The sequence below is a fragment of the Mustela erminea genome, chromosome 5 (assembly GCF_009829155.1).
Source record: "Mustela erminea isolate mMusErm1 chromosome 5, mMusErm1.Pri, whole genome shotgun sequence".
NCBI classification, from domain to species: Eukaryota; Metazoa; Chordata; class Mammalia; order Carnivora; family Mustelidae; genus Mustela; species Mustela erminea.
This window is the reverse complement of record NC_045618.1, coordinates 132,543,692-132,560,308: the sequence shown is the minus strand read 5'-3', so window position 1 is coordinate 132,560,308 and position 16,617 is coordinate 132,543,692. Positions and strand designations below refer to the sequence as shown.

The following is a 16,617-nucleotide window of genomic DNA, read 5'->3' as shown; positions in this document are numbered from 1 at the left end:
TGCTACCTTTTCAATGTTGGAACATATCGTTTTAAAGAGTGCACTTTATTTTTATTTATTTTTTAAAATAAGCTCAATACTCAGCGTGGGGCTTGAACTCATGACCCTGAGATCAAGAGTTACATGCTTTACTGACTGAGCCAGCCAGGTGCCCCATGATTTTGTGATTTTAAAACTCATGCAGAGCAGGAGCTTAAATGCTTTAGTTGCTAAATAAACCATTAAATTGCAATGGTCACTTAGATAGGAACAGAGTCCCTTTGAATGCCTATATCTAAGTACCTGCTATTAATGGGGGAGAATTGGGATTCTGTGTTTTAGAAAGGGTGGGTTTGGGAGAAATCACCTTACTTTATCACACTAGAAAGCATCATGAGAAAATCCGAAGTAGTAATAAAAAGCTTCCATTGGAGTAGGATGATGTAGAAATTTTAACAGCAGAGAGCATAGAGAAATAATAGCATCAAGGGGATAGTGGGCAATTTGCTTGGAATAAATAGTAAGCTTAGTAAAATAGGTTTAGGGTCTTTTGAAGGCCCTTTATGATCAGGTGCCCTCTTTCTGGTCAAGACCAGCAGATATTTTCACAAATTTTGACTGCTGTGCAAATTCATTTAGGAAAACTTCATACTCTTCTGGTATCCATTGGAAGATTATTTTGTTTCCCCATTACTTTCAAGGAGAAAGGCCTTATTGTTGCAGAATTGGTTTTATTTATGCAAGTTAGTTAGAGAGTGTTTGGGGGTATCATACCCTGCCTTTGCCCTACTAAGATATGATGCAAGAAGTAGAAGTAAGGGAGCCCTGCATCTGCTTTATGTTGTGAATATGCCTTTTTTTTTTTTTTTTTTTAATTTGAGAGAGAGAAGGAGCAGGGGAAGGGGTAGAAGCAGACCCCGCACTGAGCATGGAGCCCAGTGTTGGGCTGAGCTGGATCCTGGGATTCCAGGATCACGACCTGAGCTGAAGGCAGATACTCGACCGATTGAGCCTCCCAGATGCTCCAGCGTATTTTTTTTTTTTTTTTTTTAAGATACTACGTATCCCTTTGACAGACAGAGATCACCAGTTGGCAGAGAGGCAGGCAGAGAGAGAGAGGAGGAACCCGGCTCCCCCCCCCCCCCCCCAGCAGGGAGCCTGATGTGGGGCAATCCCAGGACCCTGGGATCATGACCTGAGCCCAGGGCAGAGGCTTTAACCCACTGAGCCACCCAGGTGTGACCCCCCTCCCCTTTTTTTTTTTTTAAGGATTTTATTTCTTTATTTGAGAGAGAGAGGGAGAGCACTAGTAGGGGGCAAGGCAGAAGGAAAGGGAGAACCAGACTCCCCACTGAGTAGAGAGCCTGAGGCAGGGCTCCATTCCAGGACCTCGAGATCATGACCCAAGCGGAGGGCAGATGCTTAACCGATTGAGCCACCCAAGTGCCCCTATTGTCTATCTGCTTTATGTTGGTGGCTCAAAAGGCGCGGGCCTCTCAGTCAACATCCAGGTCTTACCTTGTGGTGGAATCAAACTCTTCAGTTATGTGGTTGCTAGTGACTAGCCGTGTGGGAGCTGTAGGTGGCCCACCCATCCTTAGTTTCTTTGTGTGGGAATGGCCACAGATTACAAGGGATTAGGACAAAACAGGCTTAGGAGAGATTAGGAAGGGCTACTAAAGTAGGTGTCCAAGAACTTTCTAACTTTTTTAACTTCTAAGAGTTGAAACCTGTTAATTCAGTCTCCTTTTATACAGCATTGAGTGTATATAGAGAAGCAGGCAGCACTGATTGTGTGGCGTAGTCCGCCTTCAGTGCTGGCCGAGAGCGGATAGATGCCGCTGGTAGTGCCTGGGACCCAGCATTGTCCCCTGCAACATAGTTATGGTTTTGAATGTTTGTCTCAAAGGCGGGAAACTCCTCTGCTTTTCTAGGTCTCTAGCAGTGGTGTTTCTGATTGCTCTTTTAAAAAAATCCCTTTGCCCTTTCTCCACAGAAATGCTACAGGGCTATTTAAAGAAAGTTTGCTTTAAGAAGTTTGGAAATAATTATGTGGCTTTAATTGTCAGATAAATACATGAAGAAGGGAGCATTTAAGCAGTCTATGGCCAAAGCTGTATTTAAAAATATTTTATTTTTTTGGAAAGGTAATACACATGGTACAAAATTCAAAAAGACGCAAAAGGGGATACAGTGAAAAGTCTCCCAATCCTGTACCTATCCACCCTGCCACCCTCCCCACAAACCACTGTTGTTTCTAAGAATTTACCCTATAGGTATAATCCCATTGATATAATGTGAAATAACATATACACAAGAATATTCATTATGGCATTACTTATAATAGCAAGAGAGGGGAAACAATGGAAATGTCCATCAGTAGGGGATTGATTAAATAAATTATGATTTATCTGTTCAATGGAATAATATACAATTATAACATAGAATGAGACAGTTCTTTATGTGCAAGTCTGGATTAAGTGAAAACAAAGTGCAGAACAGCATGCATAGGATGCTACTTACGTTTTTGATACAAAGAAATACGTGTATGTGCATGAAGATTTTCCGGAAGGGTGAGCAGGAAGGTGAGGGCTGGGGGGCGGCGCAGCGCCAGCGCATATATGGAAGGGTGCTAAGAAGTTCTCTGAACCGTGGGGTGTGAGGCGGAGTGGCGAGGAGGAGGTCAGCAGATACCCAGGTGTCTTTCCCCTTTCTTTAGACAAATAGCAGCACACGGTCTACTCTGCTCTACAGCCTTTCCCCGCTTAGTCTGTTTGGATTTCTTATCAGGACATTTAGGGCAATTTTTTTTTCTTTCATTTTTAGGCCCCTGTAGCAACTGATTGTTTCTGATCTTTTGCTGTTACAAGTAATGCTATAATAAATAACCTCTTACATGTGTAATTTCACATTTGGTGAGACTATATCTGAAGGTTAAATTCCTAGAAGGGTCAGAGTAAGTGCTTCTGTAATTTTGAAAGACATTGCCATATTACCCTCTTCAGAAGTTGCGTCCTTTTAAGGCCCTGTCAGCTGCGTATGTGAGTCTCTCTTTCACCAGAAGCTTGCCAACTAGGAGTCTTAGCAAACTTCTGATGTTTGCCAATCTGACAGCCTTTAAAAAGTGTCTCAGGTGTGGTTTTAACTCACATTTCTTTTGTTAGGAATGTGTAACGATGTATTTTTGTCTGCTGAAAACATCTCAACTAGTACAGCGACATAGATCAAATTGTTTAAACGCTGTGTGTCTCAATTTACTCATCTATACATTGGGAATAAAAATAGTAAGTGGAATTGCTGGATGATTAAATGAAATTTGTGGTCAGCACTCAGTAGAGTGCCTGGCACATAACAAGCATTCAATAAGTTACTATGGGATGGCCGACAATGAGAGCAGCAGTAGGACAGTACAGATTAAATTAAGAAAATAGCATTCATCTCCGTGTCTTCAGGCACATGGGGTCTTGTTGACTTACATTGCCTTTCATCAGACAAATGCAAAGGCAGAACTTTCCTTGTCTTAGAAGAATAAAGAACCTTTTCCCATTGGATCCCAATCAGAGGCTCTTGGCAGAGCCGGCAAAAGCATAGGCCCATCCTTGTGTCTAACATTTAGACTTAGTCAGCATAGTAAAGAAATTTAGTTTCATATGAAATAAAAACAAAAACAGGAGCCCAAATGTACCTTTCTTTATTCCACCGTGGTTCTCAACTTCTAGCTGGCCAAGGATGGAGTGGGTCTCTACTTGTCCACTGAGAGGAATGCCAACCTGCCTTCCCATTGTTGAGAGAAAGACAGCAAGGGCTTCTGAGTAGAGAGAAGAAACGACGTGGGGAATCTGGCTTCCCCTAAACAAGACTGCACTGTATTTCACGAGCCAGAGAATAGACCCCTTTATTTTTAGTACCTCAAACAGGTACCCACAAAGGAGAGCCCAGGAGAGATTTGTGTCATGTAAGAAGCAGTGTGTATTTAATACAGGTCATCGGAGATGGGCCCCGTCCTGTGGCAGCCTTGCTGTGGTGCACAGCAGCTGTCCTGGGTAGACTGGGAGTGCTTACCCAAAGCAGCCGAACATTCTCTTTAGCCTTGTGGAAAGCCTTGGCTCCCCCTTTCTTATCACCTCCCCATATTTTCCGTATTGCTCTCTTGCTGCTTTCTCAGTCTCCGTGCTCCCCTTCATCTGTGTCTCTTCCACTCAGCAAGCTAGTTTCAGTCTTGCTCCTCTTAGATGAGGGGATTTTCTGCCCCTGCCCGGGGCCACAGCACTGCTAACAGGATGGAGATGTGGCACAGTCTAGCCCAGACGAGCTTGACTGAGGTGAACGGTTTTTGGGAGGAGGACTTGGAGTCATGCCCCAAACTTCCGCCAATCCTTTTTTGCTCAAGAGATCCTGAAGGACCATACCCGGGCAGATGTGACCTCTGACCCAGCTGTGGAATCATCAGGATGTTATGTAGATGGTGACTGGGAAAGGGTGTCTGCAGTAGGAGTCCAAACGACCTTGCATGTTTTCAGAGCTTGAGGGGGTGGATGAGGGCCATCCTTTGGTAAGCATCCCACAGCAAGGCCAGAACAGATGATACGCTGATCCTCATGGCCAGTGGCTGAAGCATTAAAGCATTTGGTGGTGTTTGAGCCAAGCAAGGGCATGGTGGCATGAAGGCAGTGATGGAAGCTCACAGCCAGGGCCTAAGCTGGGAGAGTTGAAAAGCAGGCAGGTCTGGCTGGGAGCTGGCGTGCAGGGCCTTCTGCCTGCTTCTTCATGATGTCTTCCCAGCTAGGAAAGCCTCCTCCAGGCCCCTGCCCGTGGCTGGGGCCCATTTCCAGGTAGCTGTCCACACTGACCCCTCACTGCTACTCCTTGGCAGTGCAGTGTGGGGGGCCTGCCTCGGCCACGTAACCTGGAGCACAGTGGCAGCGGTAGGAGCCCTCGGTGTTCTCGCAGTGACCGTGGGCACAGAGTGCAGCAGGCCCGTTCAGGTCATCACATTCATTCACATCTAAGAGGAAGGGAGGGAAGAGAGCACTGTAGGGAGCCCAGGTGCCTCTGCTGCTGTGGGCACTGAGCCTCTGCCCTGCGGTGGAATCCTACATGTGGCAACCAGAAGCTGAAGTCACTGCTCAAGACGAAGCTTCTCAGAGACACACAGCTGGTGGTAGTGAACCCATCCTGTGCCTCAGAGTGACCATGTCTCCTGCACCTTTCTTCTGCCTAGGAATCTCCATGGAAAGGATTTTCTAAACCCAGCAGGAGACCTTCCTTTGGCACGGTTCCCACCTGGCCTGGCTCCAGGACGGCCCACTAGGGGGCAGCAGTGGATTTTCCAACTACCCTAAGTTCAGGCTCTATTTCTAACAGAGAAGTAGGGCAGGTCCAATCTCTCCTAGAGCCATCAGGATCCTCCTGCTCCCTGGGTATTCATTGCCACTCAGATTGCCACTTACCCACGCAGGCCATGTGGGCCATGTCCAGCTGGAAGCCCTCAAAGCAGTCACAGGTGTAGCCCTCCCTCACGCGCACACAGCGGCCATTCTCACAGCCGTTCAGGATGCCGCATTCCTCTGCCTGAAGCCCTTCAAAGCCGGCCTGGTGCTCTGCTAGGAGGGAGTCAGAGAAGGAAGCTGAGGCCTTGCACCTGATCCTGGGGCCCTCCCGCTCCTCATGAAGGATTGCTGCTGTTGAACTCAAGGTCAGGGTTGGGAGCCTCATGGAAAACTGCTGAAACAAAAGGCTGTACCCTTAGGAAATAAGTATGTGTCTCCGCTTGGGGTGGCAGAGACGTGCCATGCTCTACGGGTCAGCTCCAGGAGGGCTGAGATGCGCTACTTTCACAGCGCCATGGCCCCGGCAAGGGGGCGTCTACAGTTTTGGTTTTGTTGTGGTTGGTGGTAGTTAAAATCTTTGCGTAGTTTTTTTGTTGGGGGCTTGGGGGGAGACTGGCAGCAAGAGGGGATTAGCCTCACTCAACACAAAGCAAAACTTAGGCATCTGCCTGAACCTCTCTAAGCAGCTCCCAACCCCTGAGAAAGACCCGACCCTAGTCCCCGTGTGGTCTTAGTCTGATACGGCGGCTGTGCCTGTGGCAGCTTCATCCATCGCACAGGTGCCAGGCCCGACTTCTTAGAATCCCAGTCCCGTGTGCTGGGGTCATTGCCACTTAAAAAGCGGGTCACCACAGCAGGACTTTAAAGTGATTAGAAAGCCTTAATGCACATTTCAGGCCACCAGCGTGAGCTCGTAGGGCCGGTCATTCTGCACACTGTGAGTGGCATGGAGGGGGAAACAGAGACTGTAGTGTGCCTGCTTTCTCTCACTCTCTCAAGGCCCTCAGGGAAGCTTTTGAGGAGGAGGTGGTGTCTTGTGCCTCTTTGGTGTCCCCTGTCCCAGTTCCTCAGTAGGGTCTGACCAGGCATTTGGAGTTGGCCCTTGAGGGACCTGTGAGAGGGCTTGGTGGGTCTTTCTTCCTCTGTGGCCTCACCCCACTGGAGTGATTAGTAGCCAGAGGAGGTGGAAGTGAAACAGCTGTGGGGCCCACCACTTCCCCACGTGGGCAGCAACACAGACCTGGCTGGCTGGCCACGTAGTGTGGCTGGAGTTCCGAGGGCTGCAGGGGTGACTCAAGAACAGGCAGGTGGTCCCCGGCGCGGCTGGCTGTGTTGGGGAAGACTGGCTCTGGGATGGTGTCCTCAGGGCCCAGGTAGTTGTAGAAGGGGGCCCCCTCAGGGCCGTAGAGGCTGTAGTGCAGGTCCTCGGGCCCAGGGCCGTACTCATAGCCTGGTCGGAAGTGGACCCCCGCCTCCCGCTCGGCTTCAATCCGGGCCACATTGCACAGCTGAGCATAGACCTCTGCAGGGAGGAGGGAGAGAGGAAGCTGCCAAGTTCCTGGCAGCTAAGGCCTGGTGTGCTGTTCCCCAGCTCACTGCCTGGGGAGAGGGAACGGGCTGGGACTGGTCCCCTCGGGTAGTTCCTGGCTGTGCTCTTCTCCCCACCCCACTCCCTGCCCCGCTTTGTCCCCAAGCAATAGGGATGGGAGACAGGGCCACACTGATTGCTCTCCTCCTTCTAAATCCCTCCCTCCAAGGTGAGGGCCCTTCCCTAGCGCCCCTGCCTCCGAGTGGGCACGGGTCACCCTTCTCACCAGAGCTCCTGGGGGGGCAGAGGGCACACTGCTGGCTCCAGGCCTCGCCGTCCTGGCAGCAGCATTCTGTGTAGGTGGTGCGGTGCCCGTGCAGGGGCTGGCTGCACACATAATTGGTGACTCTTTTCCAGCAGATGTCCGTGTGGATGTCGTGGTCAGGCAGGTCCTCTGGTGGCACAGGGCCCGAGGCACGTGAGCCCTCGCGGCCCAGGTCCAGTCTCCCTGCCGCCCCACCCCTCCAGCCTACTGACCCGTGCTACTGGTGCTGTTCACGCAGCGCTGCTGGCTGAGGTCCAGGGTGAGGGGGGGGCTGCAGAAGCAGTGGAAAGAGCCTTCAGTGTTCACACACTCCCCGTCCTCACAGGCCATGTCCTGGCACTCGTCGTGATCTGTGGAGGCAGAGAGGTGGAGGGGACGCGTGGGGCGGTAGGAAGGCAGCTTTGCCCACAGACGGGCTTCAGGGAAGGAGGTTTTCTTGTAACTGACAATGAAGAGTAGCTCCCTGCTTCCCCCTCCTCCCCGGCTCCAGCCCCGCCTGGGAGGCCCCTCCCCGGGGATCCCTTTCCAGCAGGGGCTCACATTCGAGCCCGGACAACCCCTCGAGCTCCCCTGCTGCAGAGGGGGCTCCCAGCAAGGATGGGGCTGGCCGGCGGGGGGCTGGGTGAGTGGCCCGGGGTGGGGGTGGGGGGCAGCGCGTCCTCACCCTCGCACCGCCTGCGTTGGGCATTGTAGTGGTAGCCGGGGTGGCACAGGCAGATGTAGCCAGGCACCGTGTTGAGGCACCGGCCGTTCTGGCAGAGACTGGGGCCGAACATCACACACTCATCTGCATCTGTGGGAGGGCAGAGATGAGGGGAGAAGCCGCATGAAGCAGAACGTAAGACTAGGGGCTCCAGAGCCAGACTTGCTGGTGGGAATCCTGGCGCTGCCACCTGCTAGTCAGGTGTCTTTGGGCAACTTGCTTGAGTTCTCCTTGCCTCAGTCTCCTGCCAGAAAAAATGCGGCTGCTATGACTTAACCTCCTACTGCCGTTAGGAAGATTAAAAGGTTAATATAGTTAGGTGCTTCCATAGTGCTTGGCACATAGTAAGCACTTAAGGAAAGCCACTTCTGTTTCTGTCTCCAGCTTCAGGATTAGGGCACTGAAGGGCTCAGACCTGAACTACCCACTTTGAGTGTGGGTTCCCCGAAGTTTCTGTCTTTGTAAGTGGGGCCAGGAGGATAAGCGGCTGTCTCCGTACTCCCCACCCCAACCCTGTGCCCCGTGACTGCTTTAGTCCTGGCTTCATAGTTCTGGAGGGTTCAGCCTCAGGGGAGCCGAGGAACCAAGGTCGGGTTGTTCAGACACCTCCAGGAGGGGCTCAGGTCAGACCTTTCAGCTGCACATCTGCAGGCAGTCAGCCTTGGGACAGGAACGAGGGAAGTGAGCGGGAGGCTGGGGCGACATGCAGAACTTCCTCCGGGGCCTCCTGGAGGACCAGGGTGGGCCCCTTCAGGTGAGTGGGGTTGGGGGAGGAGGGTCTCTAGGGAGGTTACCTGTGTACGTGGTCTGTCCAAACATCCAGGCTCCGTCCACGGGGATGTAGCCTTTACCACTGGGGCAGATCTCACTGAATTCAGCTGTGCAGGGAGGCATCCAAGCTTAGAAACAGAAGGGCTCTGCCCCCTTCCCCTCTCCCCTTTTTTCAGCGTCACCCTACAGAGCTGACACTGAGGATTCAGAATCCTCCGGGGCCTTACCCGAGTCCTCAGCTGGGCAGAGGGCACAGGCATCTCCCCAGCTGGCACCCTGGGTGCAGCAGCACTCGGCCTGTGTGGTGTTCCGGCCCAGAAGGCTGGAGCAGGGCAGCTGGCCGTTCTGCCCGGAGTAGCATTCCATGCGGACGGGGCCTGCGGGGTGGTCTCCTGGCGGGGCCTCAGGAATACTCTGACCTGTGTGAGATTAGACGCCCTTTATTACTGTCTGTCTTTGGCCCCCTGGGGCACCCTAGCTTTTGAATTTATTTTCAAGGCTTTACATTTATATAGCACCAGGAAGTGTACACCATGCTTTCACCTGTATGGTCTCACTTGATGCTCTGGACGGCATTTTATCATCAGCCGCCTTTACACGGGAGGCAGCTGAGACTGTGAGAAGCCACGGGACTTGCCACGGCCTCCAGCTGTAAGTGGCCCTGACCCCAGTTCTCTGGTGCCCAAAGCCGTGTTCTTTCTGGTATAGCATCCTGCCGCCGGGGAGGTTCCCCCGATCTGTGGCATACCATACGGGCAGCCCCTCCATTCCTCAGCTCGCACTGGACCCCAGCCCCTCCCACCTCGCCTTGTTCCGGGTCTTGCTTGCTTTTCCCCAAGTCAGAGGAGGCCAGCTCAGTCCTCGTCTGGCCTGGGGAGAGAAGCTGCACCCAACAGCTCTGGGGTGGGGTGCGCAGGGGAGAGTGAGGCTCAGCTCAGCCTCAAGGGCTCCCTGAGGTCCCTTGGGGGCTCAGTCTGCAGTCCTTGGCACCTTAAGTTGGCATCAGTTCTTCTGAGCCCCTGTAGGGCTGTCACAGCCCCGAGCCTCCTGGACATTCCCTGGCCTGGGACAGACATCCACTTGTCTTGACATTTGCCATACTCTGACTCCTCCCCTGTTCTCCTCCAGTCCTACGTGGCACCCTCGCCCACACGGCTCGGGGCCCGGCCCAGGCTCCCTCTCAGGAGCCGGAGCAGCGGAACCACTTTGTAAGCCACAGAGCGCTCATGTGTAATGACGCGGTAACTATGGGGCGCACTCACCTCCAGCCACCCGCAGGCGACAGCGGCCCTCCTGAGCGTCGTACTCCTCCAGGTCACTGGCACAGAGGCACAGGAAGGAGCCCTCCACGTTCTCACAGAGAGCCGCCCCGCACACCGCCAGCATGAGCTCGCACTCGTTCACGTCTGCCAGGCACGAGGACAGGCTTGTGGGTGGAGAAGCCGCAGCCGGTGCCCCCCCGGCCCTCTGCCTCCTACCCAGCGGGCAGATCCTCCCCTCATCCTCTCAGAAGAAACGGGCTAGGTCTCAGGGGGCGAGCAGGAGGGAGTTAGCAGGAAAAAATGAGAGAGCAAGAGACAGGAGAGAGGAGAAGGGTGGCAGAAAAGGGCCACTAAGGGACCAAGAGGAAGGGTTCCTCCCTCTGTGCACATTCTCCAGACGTGCCTCTGGACAGGGGCCGTGGCCTTCACTACTGTGCTGGCTCCCCCTGCTGGTGGGACATGGCCACGCTTCTCCTACCGAGCCAGTCAGGGCATCCGCTGTGGACTTCCTTGCCCACTCTCTGAGGACCCATTATGGAGCCGTGTGACCTTGAACATTTCAGGAGGAGGGCCCTAGGGCCTCTATCCAGGACAGCCAAGATCTGTGGAGATGGGCCCAAGGACCCACGGGCCTTCCCTTCCCGGGCCCCGAGCCTGGCTGGCCTGCCAGCTTCTCACCAACACAGTCCCAGCCTGAGGACGAAGTCTCGAAGCCCTGGTCACAGAGGCAGCGGAAGGAACCGTCGGTGTTGTCGCAGAAGCCGTGGTTCCCACACATGGTGTCGTTGGCACACTCATCTATGTCTGTGGGACAGTGGGGACGAGAGTATAGGGCACACTCTTGCTCTGTTTGCTGGGATTACTTGGTCTGTTCACACCAAGGTCTGTGGAAAGTGACTTGTAAACACAGGACAAGAACACTCAAGAACATCGTCATTCCTCTTCAATCTCTCTACAAGCCCTGCTGTGCGGAAAACACGCACACTTCAAACAGCTACAAAAACGGGGTCCTCAGGACAAAGTCGTTTCTACCTGGATACTTGAAAAATTGGTGTCCTCAGCCCTCCCTGTTCCTACTCACCAATGCAGTCTCCAGTTGGGGCCATGTGGAAGCCAGGCTGGCAGCCCAGGACACAGCGGTAGGAGCCAGGGCTGTTCTCACACCTCCAGGCCCCACATACCGAGTCTCCATAGTCCTCACACTCGTCAATATCTGGTCCCAGCGCCAAGAGAGGGGACAGAAATAGACAGGTCACTGCTCCGGCCCCACCTCCTTGGCATTATAAGGTCATGTCCCACAACCTTCGGGGTCCTTGGTCTGTTACAGATTACTGTGCTCATCTCAACTCCAAAGCATCAAGTTCAGGATCATTTCTCCTGACCCAGCAGAGATGATTGTCTAGGTAGAGGACCATATGCTATTTAGGAAAGCACTGAGCGCTAAGCAGGGTCGGGCCTGGTTAGTACTTGGATGGGAGGAAAGCACTGAGCTCCTAGCTGCCTGTGACAGTGCTGCGCCATCCCACCCCCTTCTCCCTATGGCAGAGTACTTTATGATACTCTATATAAAACCTTCACCGAAGTGTATTGCAGAAAATTGTCTTCCTATCTGTCTCCCTTGCTCAATTTCAACATCGTCCATAACCGTCTATTTGTCCTAGCAAAAGATATTGAACCTAGCAGGGGTTTAATAAATGTCTGTTGAATCAGTTTGGCTTTAAAAAGTAGATTGTGTGCTCTGCTGGCACAAGGATTATGATTATCTTCATTCATCTTTGGATAGGTCCTGAGTCAGCAGAGACTCAATAAATGCATTATCCATCAGATGATTAATCTGTGGAAAGTGCTCTGCTTCCTGGAAGCTGCAGTTCCTGGTCCCGGGAAGCTGAGGACCAGGCAGGGGTGGAGGTGGGCGGACCTGGGGCAGCATCCCGTCTGTTCCCCCTGGAGCTCTTACCCACACACTCGCCACTCTCTGGGGAGGGCTGGAAGCCGGCCTCACACAGACAGCTGAAGGAGCCGTCGGTGTTGACACAGTGTCCTCCTAGACACCGGTCTGTGACTGCACATTCATCCACATCTAGAACAGAGACCTCCGTCAGCAGACCCAGCCACATGGCCCAGCGGCCCAAAGCAGCTTGGAGGAGAGCCAGAGGGCAGCTCAGGGCTCAGAGATCTGAGGAAGAGTTCTGAGCTGGAAGCCAGAGGCCAGATTGCAGGCAGGAGCCCTGGAATGGGGGTCCTATGAAGGGCAGATGGGTGCCACTCAAAGGATTCAGAGGGCACCTGTCTGTCCTAGACATTGCGGAGAGGCCCTGCTGGAAGACTCTGACTGCCTTCCTGACGCCTGGCTCCCTGTCATCGCTCAGCCTCCCACCCCCGGGAGCGCTGTATGTCCCTGCTGCTGGCGAGTGGACATGGCCAAGCTGGCTTCTCACCCTGGCAGCTGGTGCCCCCCTCTGTGCTGGCGAAGCCTGGTGCACAGAGACAGAAGAAGGACCCGTGGCTGTTGAGGCACTCGCCACGGGGTGCACAGTACTCCTCTCCCACACACTCGTCCACATCTGCAAGGAGAAGGCAGGCAGTGGCGTCTCCCAGGTGTGCTGCCACCTCCCCTCCCACACCCACCGCCCACAGGGTCCGACGGGCACACACAGCCGCTCACCCTCACACGCGGTGCCGTTGGCCAGCTGGAAGCCCGGGGGGCAGAGGCACTGGTAGGAGCCAGCCGTGTTCTTGCACTCGCCTCCCTGGCAGCTGCCCTGGGAGTCTTTACACTCATCCACATCTGCAGGGTCACAAGGGAGCAAGGCGGCCTATGGCAGCACCTCCCAAGGATAGGAACCGATGGGGAGCTCTCCAGAGGGCCTGTCCCCTGCTGGGGGAGTCTGGACCCAGACAGGCATCGGCCCCTTGTGCAGCAGCACAGCTGGCCAGGGAGCCTCTGGGGAGCAGCATGACTACAGTGCCTTCTGCTGGGCTTCTCCGGCTAACCACACGGTGTCCCTGGGGACGCTCAGCCTCTGCCCGCAACCCTGGCCTAGGGCGGCCAAACCCGCTGCCCTCGCCATGGCTGAGAGCTCAGATTTTACTGAGAAGCAGTGGGAAGACTAATGAGAACTCAGTGAAGGAAACCAATGCCGAGAACCTGAGGTTACAGAAACTAGGCGCTTGAAGGTGGCCTACAGATTGCCTGGTCCAGGCGGATGTTTTCCAAAGTCCACCCCCAGCTCCCACCCTTACAGAGAACCCACGAAGGCTGGACATGGAACAAACTTAGTGGCTCATCAGCCCCCAGACCCCGACTGGCAGTTGTCTTTCCAGTTACTGCTGAGGGAGGGGTGAGGATGGCTGTCCCCAGCTCACCTGACCGAGGTGGACAGAGGGGCCCCTGGCCCAGAAGCAGCCCCTGCCATGTCTGGTCACTCCCTTCTCTAAGGGTGGTGGGTTAGTCTCTGGAACACGCACCCCCCCACCCCGCCCCGTGCTCCCCTCCCTCATGGTGACGGGGGAAGGGAGCTCTCACCTTCACAGGTGTGGCCCAGGGCGCTGGGCTGGTAGCCCACCTCACAGTCCCTGCAGGAGAAGGAGCCAGCCGTGTTGGTGCAGACGCCTGAGGGGCACACTCCCGGGAAGGCGCACTCATCCAGGTCTGCGGCAGATGGCCAAGCCAGTCACCCTGGGGGCCTGGGAGGGCTCCCCCCACCTGACAGGGAGATTCCCCCCACCTCTGGCCTCCCTCTGTGAGCTTGTAGGCCTCTCTCCAGGCCCCTGGGGAGGGGCAGGCCCTGGCTGTGGGCCTTCTGTGGGGCAACCCTCGTCCTGCTCTCCCCAAAATGCTCTGGGGGTGGCTCTCCCATCAGCTTCCCTCTTGTCTCTGTGACTCCCTTTTTTTCCCTCCAGTCATCACCTCCAAACTTGGGGATGATGACAATAGATGCTCTCCTTGGGGCCAAGTCCATCTCTAAGGTCCTCCGGTCTAGCCTGGAGACCCTCAGCATCAGCCCAAAGCTGGGCGACGAACAGAATGTTCTTTGGGAGTTAAGAAGGCTATGTTCTTCGTCCCCTCTGCCTGCCCCTCCCCAGGGTTACCTTCACAGGCTGTGCCGTCCTCGTTCACCCAGTAGCCACTCTCACAGGCCGAGCAGGTGAAGGAGCCCTCAGTGTTGAGGCAGAGGCCCGTGGGGCACGAGGCCCGGCTGGCACACTCATCGACATCTGAAACAGGCCAGGGAGTTCTGTGTGGGGCTGTGCAGGATAGACGTGGCGGGACAGCCGGAGACTGACAGGCGGGCAGGGGTAGGGCGGAGGATGGGTCTTGGCAGGATGGGTGGCTGTGTCGGCAAGGCTAGGGATGTGGGCGCAGGGCTGGGTTAGGAGGGAGTGTGCAGAGGGAAGGAGATGCTGGCCGGTTTGCCTGTAGAGGAAGGTGCTTTAGCATCTCTGTACCTTGGCAGCCCTTCTCATCTGAGGTGACCTCGTAGCCCTGCTCACAAGAGCATCTAAAGGAGCCCTCCAGGTTGATGCACTTTCCATGGGCACAGAGCCCGGGGGTCAGACACTCATTTACGTCTGTGGAAGAGAAGTCCAAGATGGCGGGCCGGCCTCCTGCCCTTCATGCAGTTCCCATGGTCAGGCTTAGGGCATCTTAAAGATGAGGCCAGGGAATCAGCATTCAGAGGGGGCACAGGCCACCCTGGGAAGGCAGTGAGGTGGGTCCTACTCCCGGCCCCACCCACCTAGGCAGGCCAGTGTGCCCTTCCCGCCTGAGCCCATGTGGCTCTGTCTGGTCACACAGAGCACTCTGTGGGACGTCTGGGTGGCTCAGTTGGTTAAGCGGCTGCCTTTGGCTCAGGTCATGATCCCAGAGTCCTGGGATAGAGTCCCGCATCGGGCTCCTTGCTCAGCGGGGAGCCTGCTTCTCCCTCTGCCTCTGCCTGCCTCTCTGCCTGAGCTCGCTCTCTCTCTCTCTCTCTCTGACAAATAAATAAATAAAATCTTAAAACAAAAACAAAACACACAGAGCACTCTGCGTATGTCCTAGAAGAGGGAGCCAGGCCTCCAGCCGTGAGGCTGGTTTGGCCCATCTGAGGACACCCAGGATGACATGTCCAAGACCCCTGACTCACCTTACAGTGGATCTAAACCTTTCTGGCCTCCTGCTTGCCAACCAAACGGGTATGATTCCATGTTCCCAGCCCAACAAGCAGCTTCAGTAGGCGAGCGGGCAATGGCAATGCAGAGAGTCTGACCAGCGCCCGGGTGGCTGAGCGGCAGGCTCAAGGGCCTGGGAACTGCCTGCCCTCCCCAGAGCCTCAAAGCATCTATTCACAATTCAGTCCCTCCTGGCATTCTGAACCCTGGGCCCTTCTTCCAGCAGGGACTGAGGGGAAAGAACATTCCTTCTACAACTGACAAGCAGCCCCCTGGGGGGAGAAGACCCCCCCCCCCGGCCCCGTTCAGGTAGGTGTTGCTGTTCAGACATTGCTGTGGGGCTGCCGAAGAGCGGAACGCCCCTCCTGCCCATAAGCCCCGGCAGGGCTTGGCTGCCAGCTCACACCATCATCTCAGCCTCTTCCTGAGACTCTGGGCAACTCATTCTTCCCGGCAGGATCCGGCCACAGAAGCTCCTGGGACCTTGGGCCATAGCTCCCAGATGGACGTGCCAAGGAGCCAAAGGGGCCCCCACCCGAGCTGATTCAGAGGGCAGAGCAGCAGTCACTGAAGCACACCCATGTCACGGCCAGCGTCACCCGGGAGCCCAGCCAGGTCAGGGAGGACAGGAGCCTCCAAGCCACTTCCCTCGGCCCGTCTCTTGCCCTCCCCGTGTGTGGGCTCCACCAGGGGTCCCAAGGCCAGACAGCCCTCTCACTGCCTCGGCGAGCAGCCCTCACCTACACAGCTCCCGCTCTGGCCCCGGTAGCCCTCCTCACAGGCGAGGCAAGTGTAGGAGCCGGGGGAGTTGACGCATCTCCCTTCAGGGCAGGTGCCAGGGTGACGGCATTCGTCGATATCTGCAAAATAACATCCCCTCCCTCGGTCATCCCTGGGAGCCACAGCACGTGGGTGGCTCTGTGAGGTGGGGAGAGGGTTGCCGGGCTCTGACAGATGGAAACTAGGAGAAAGTGAGGGCCGTCCAGTGTTCCCAGCTCCACCTCCCACCCACTGTCCTGCAGGGAAGAGAGAGAGAGAAGAACTTTAGAAAGGAGACTCCCTGGGTGGGGCAAGAGGCCGGGGTCACCACTAGCTCTGGGACGGGGGGAGAGCTCTGCTTTGTGAGCTGGGCTCCTGGGAAGAGCCTTCGTGTCTGCCTGGGTGCCTCCCACCCTCTGCAGAGCTGAGATTGTGTATGCATTGTGCTGCAGGTCCCGGAGGCCCCAGGACAGAGAGCCGGCTGGGCCACGGAGGCAGAATGGGCTTTCCTGCACCAGGAGAGGACCGAGGATAACCCCCCGTCTCAGAGGAACCCCAGATTCCGCGGCTGATGCAGAGTCCCGGGTGGAGGCTGGCAAGGCTTCTTGGCTGGAGACTTTTGTTCCTGCTCAGAACCACCCAGCGCCCAGTCTGGTGAGGAGTCAGGAGAGAGTCAGAAAGGGCGAGCCTGGGCACCCATCAGACAAGCAGGGGAAGAGGGGACTCGAGGAGGGAGAGGAGCAGCCAGTCCGGGGAGCATGACAACAAGGAAGAGGACCGAGGACAGAGAGAGAAAGACGGAGACT

The 16,617-nt window shown here is 55.3% G+C and overlaps 1 protein-coding gene across 2 annotated transcripts in view; it reads right to left on the bottom strand.

Moving 5' to 3' along the window:
- Positions 1 to 2,094: 2,094 nt before the first annotated feature.
- LTBP2 (latent transforming growth factor beta binding protein 2) overlaps positions 2,095 to 16,617 on the bottom strand; it is a 101,933-nt gene continuing 87,410 nt past the window's right edge. For both annotated transcript variants that reach the window (XM_032344930.1, XM_032344931.1), the window contains 18 exons: positions 15,793 to 15,912; positions 14,348 to 14,470; positions 13,991 to 14,116; positions 13,425 to 13,550; positions 12,564 to 12,686; positions 12,337 to 12,462; positions 11,856 to 11,978; positions 10,980 to 11,111; positions 10,577 to 10,702; positions 9,899 to 10,042; positions 8,864 to 9,055; positions 8,660 to 8,743; positions 7,827 to 7,955; positions 7,375 to 7,512; positions 7,124 to 7,291; positions 6,550 to 6,831; positions 5,430 to 5,579; positions 2,095 to 4,984 (listed from right to left, as the gene is read on the bottom strand). In XM_032344930.1, the coding sequence (XP_032200821.1) occupies positions 4,839 to 4,984; positions 5,430 to 5,579; positions 6,550 to 6,831; positions 7,124 to 7,291; positions 7,375 to 7,512; positions 7,827 to 7,955; positions 8,660 to 8,743; positions 8,864 to 9,055; positions 9,899 to 10,042; positions 10,577 to 10,702; positions 10,980 to 11,111; positions 11,856 to 11,978; positions 12,337 to 12,462; positions 12,564 to 12,686; positions 13,425 to 13,550; positions 13,991 to 14,116; positions 14,348 to 14,470; positions 15,793 to 15,912 (2,558 nt within the window). In that variant the 3' untranslated portion in view covers positions 2,095 to 4,838. The remainder of the gene's footprint in view (positions 4,985 to 5,429; positions 5,580 to 6,549; positions 6,832 to 7,123; positions 7,292 to 7,374; positions 7,513 to 7,826; positions 7,956 to 8,659; positions 8,744 to 8,863; positions 9,056 to 9,898; positions 10,043 to 10,576; positions 10,703 to 10,979; positions 11,112 to 11,855; positions 11,979 to 12,336; positions 12,463 to 12,563; positions 12,687 to 13,424; positions 13,551 to 13,990; positions 14,117 to 14,347; positions 14,471 to 15,792; positions 15,913 to 16,617) is intronic.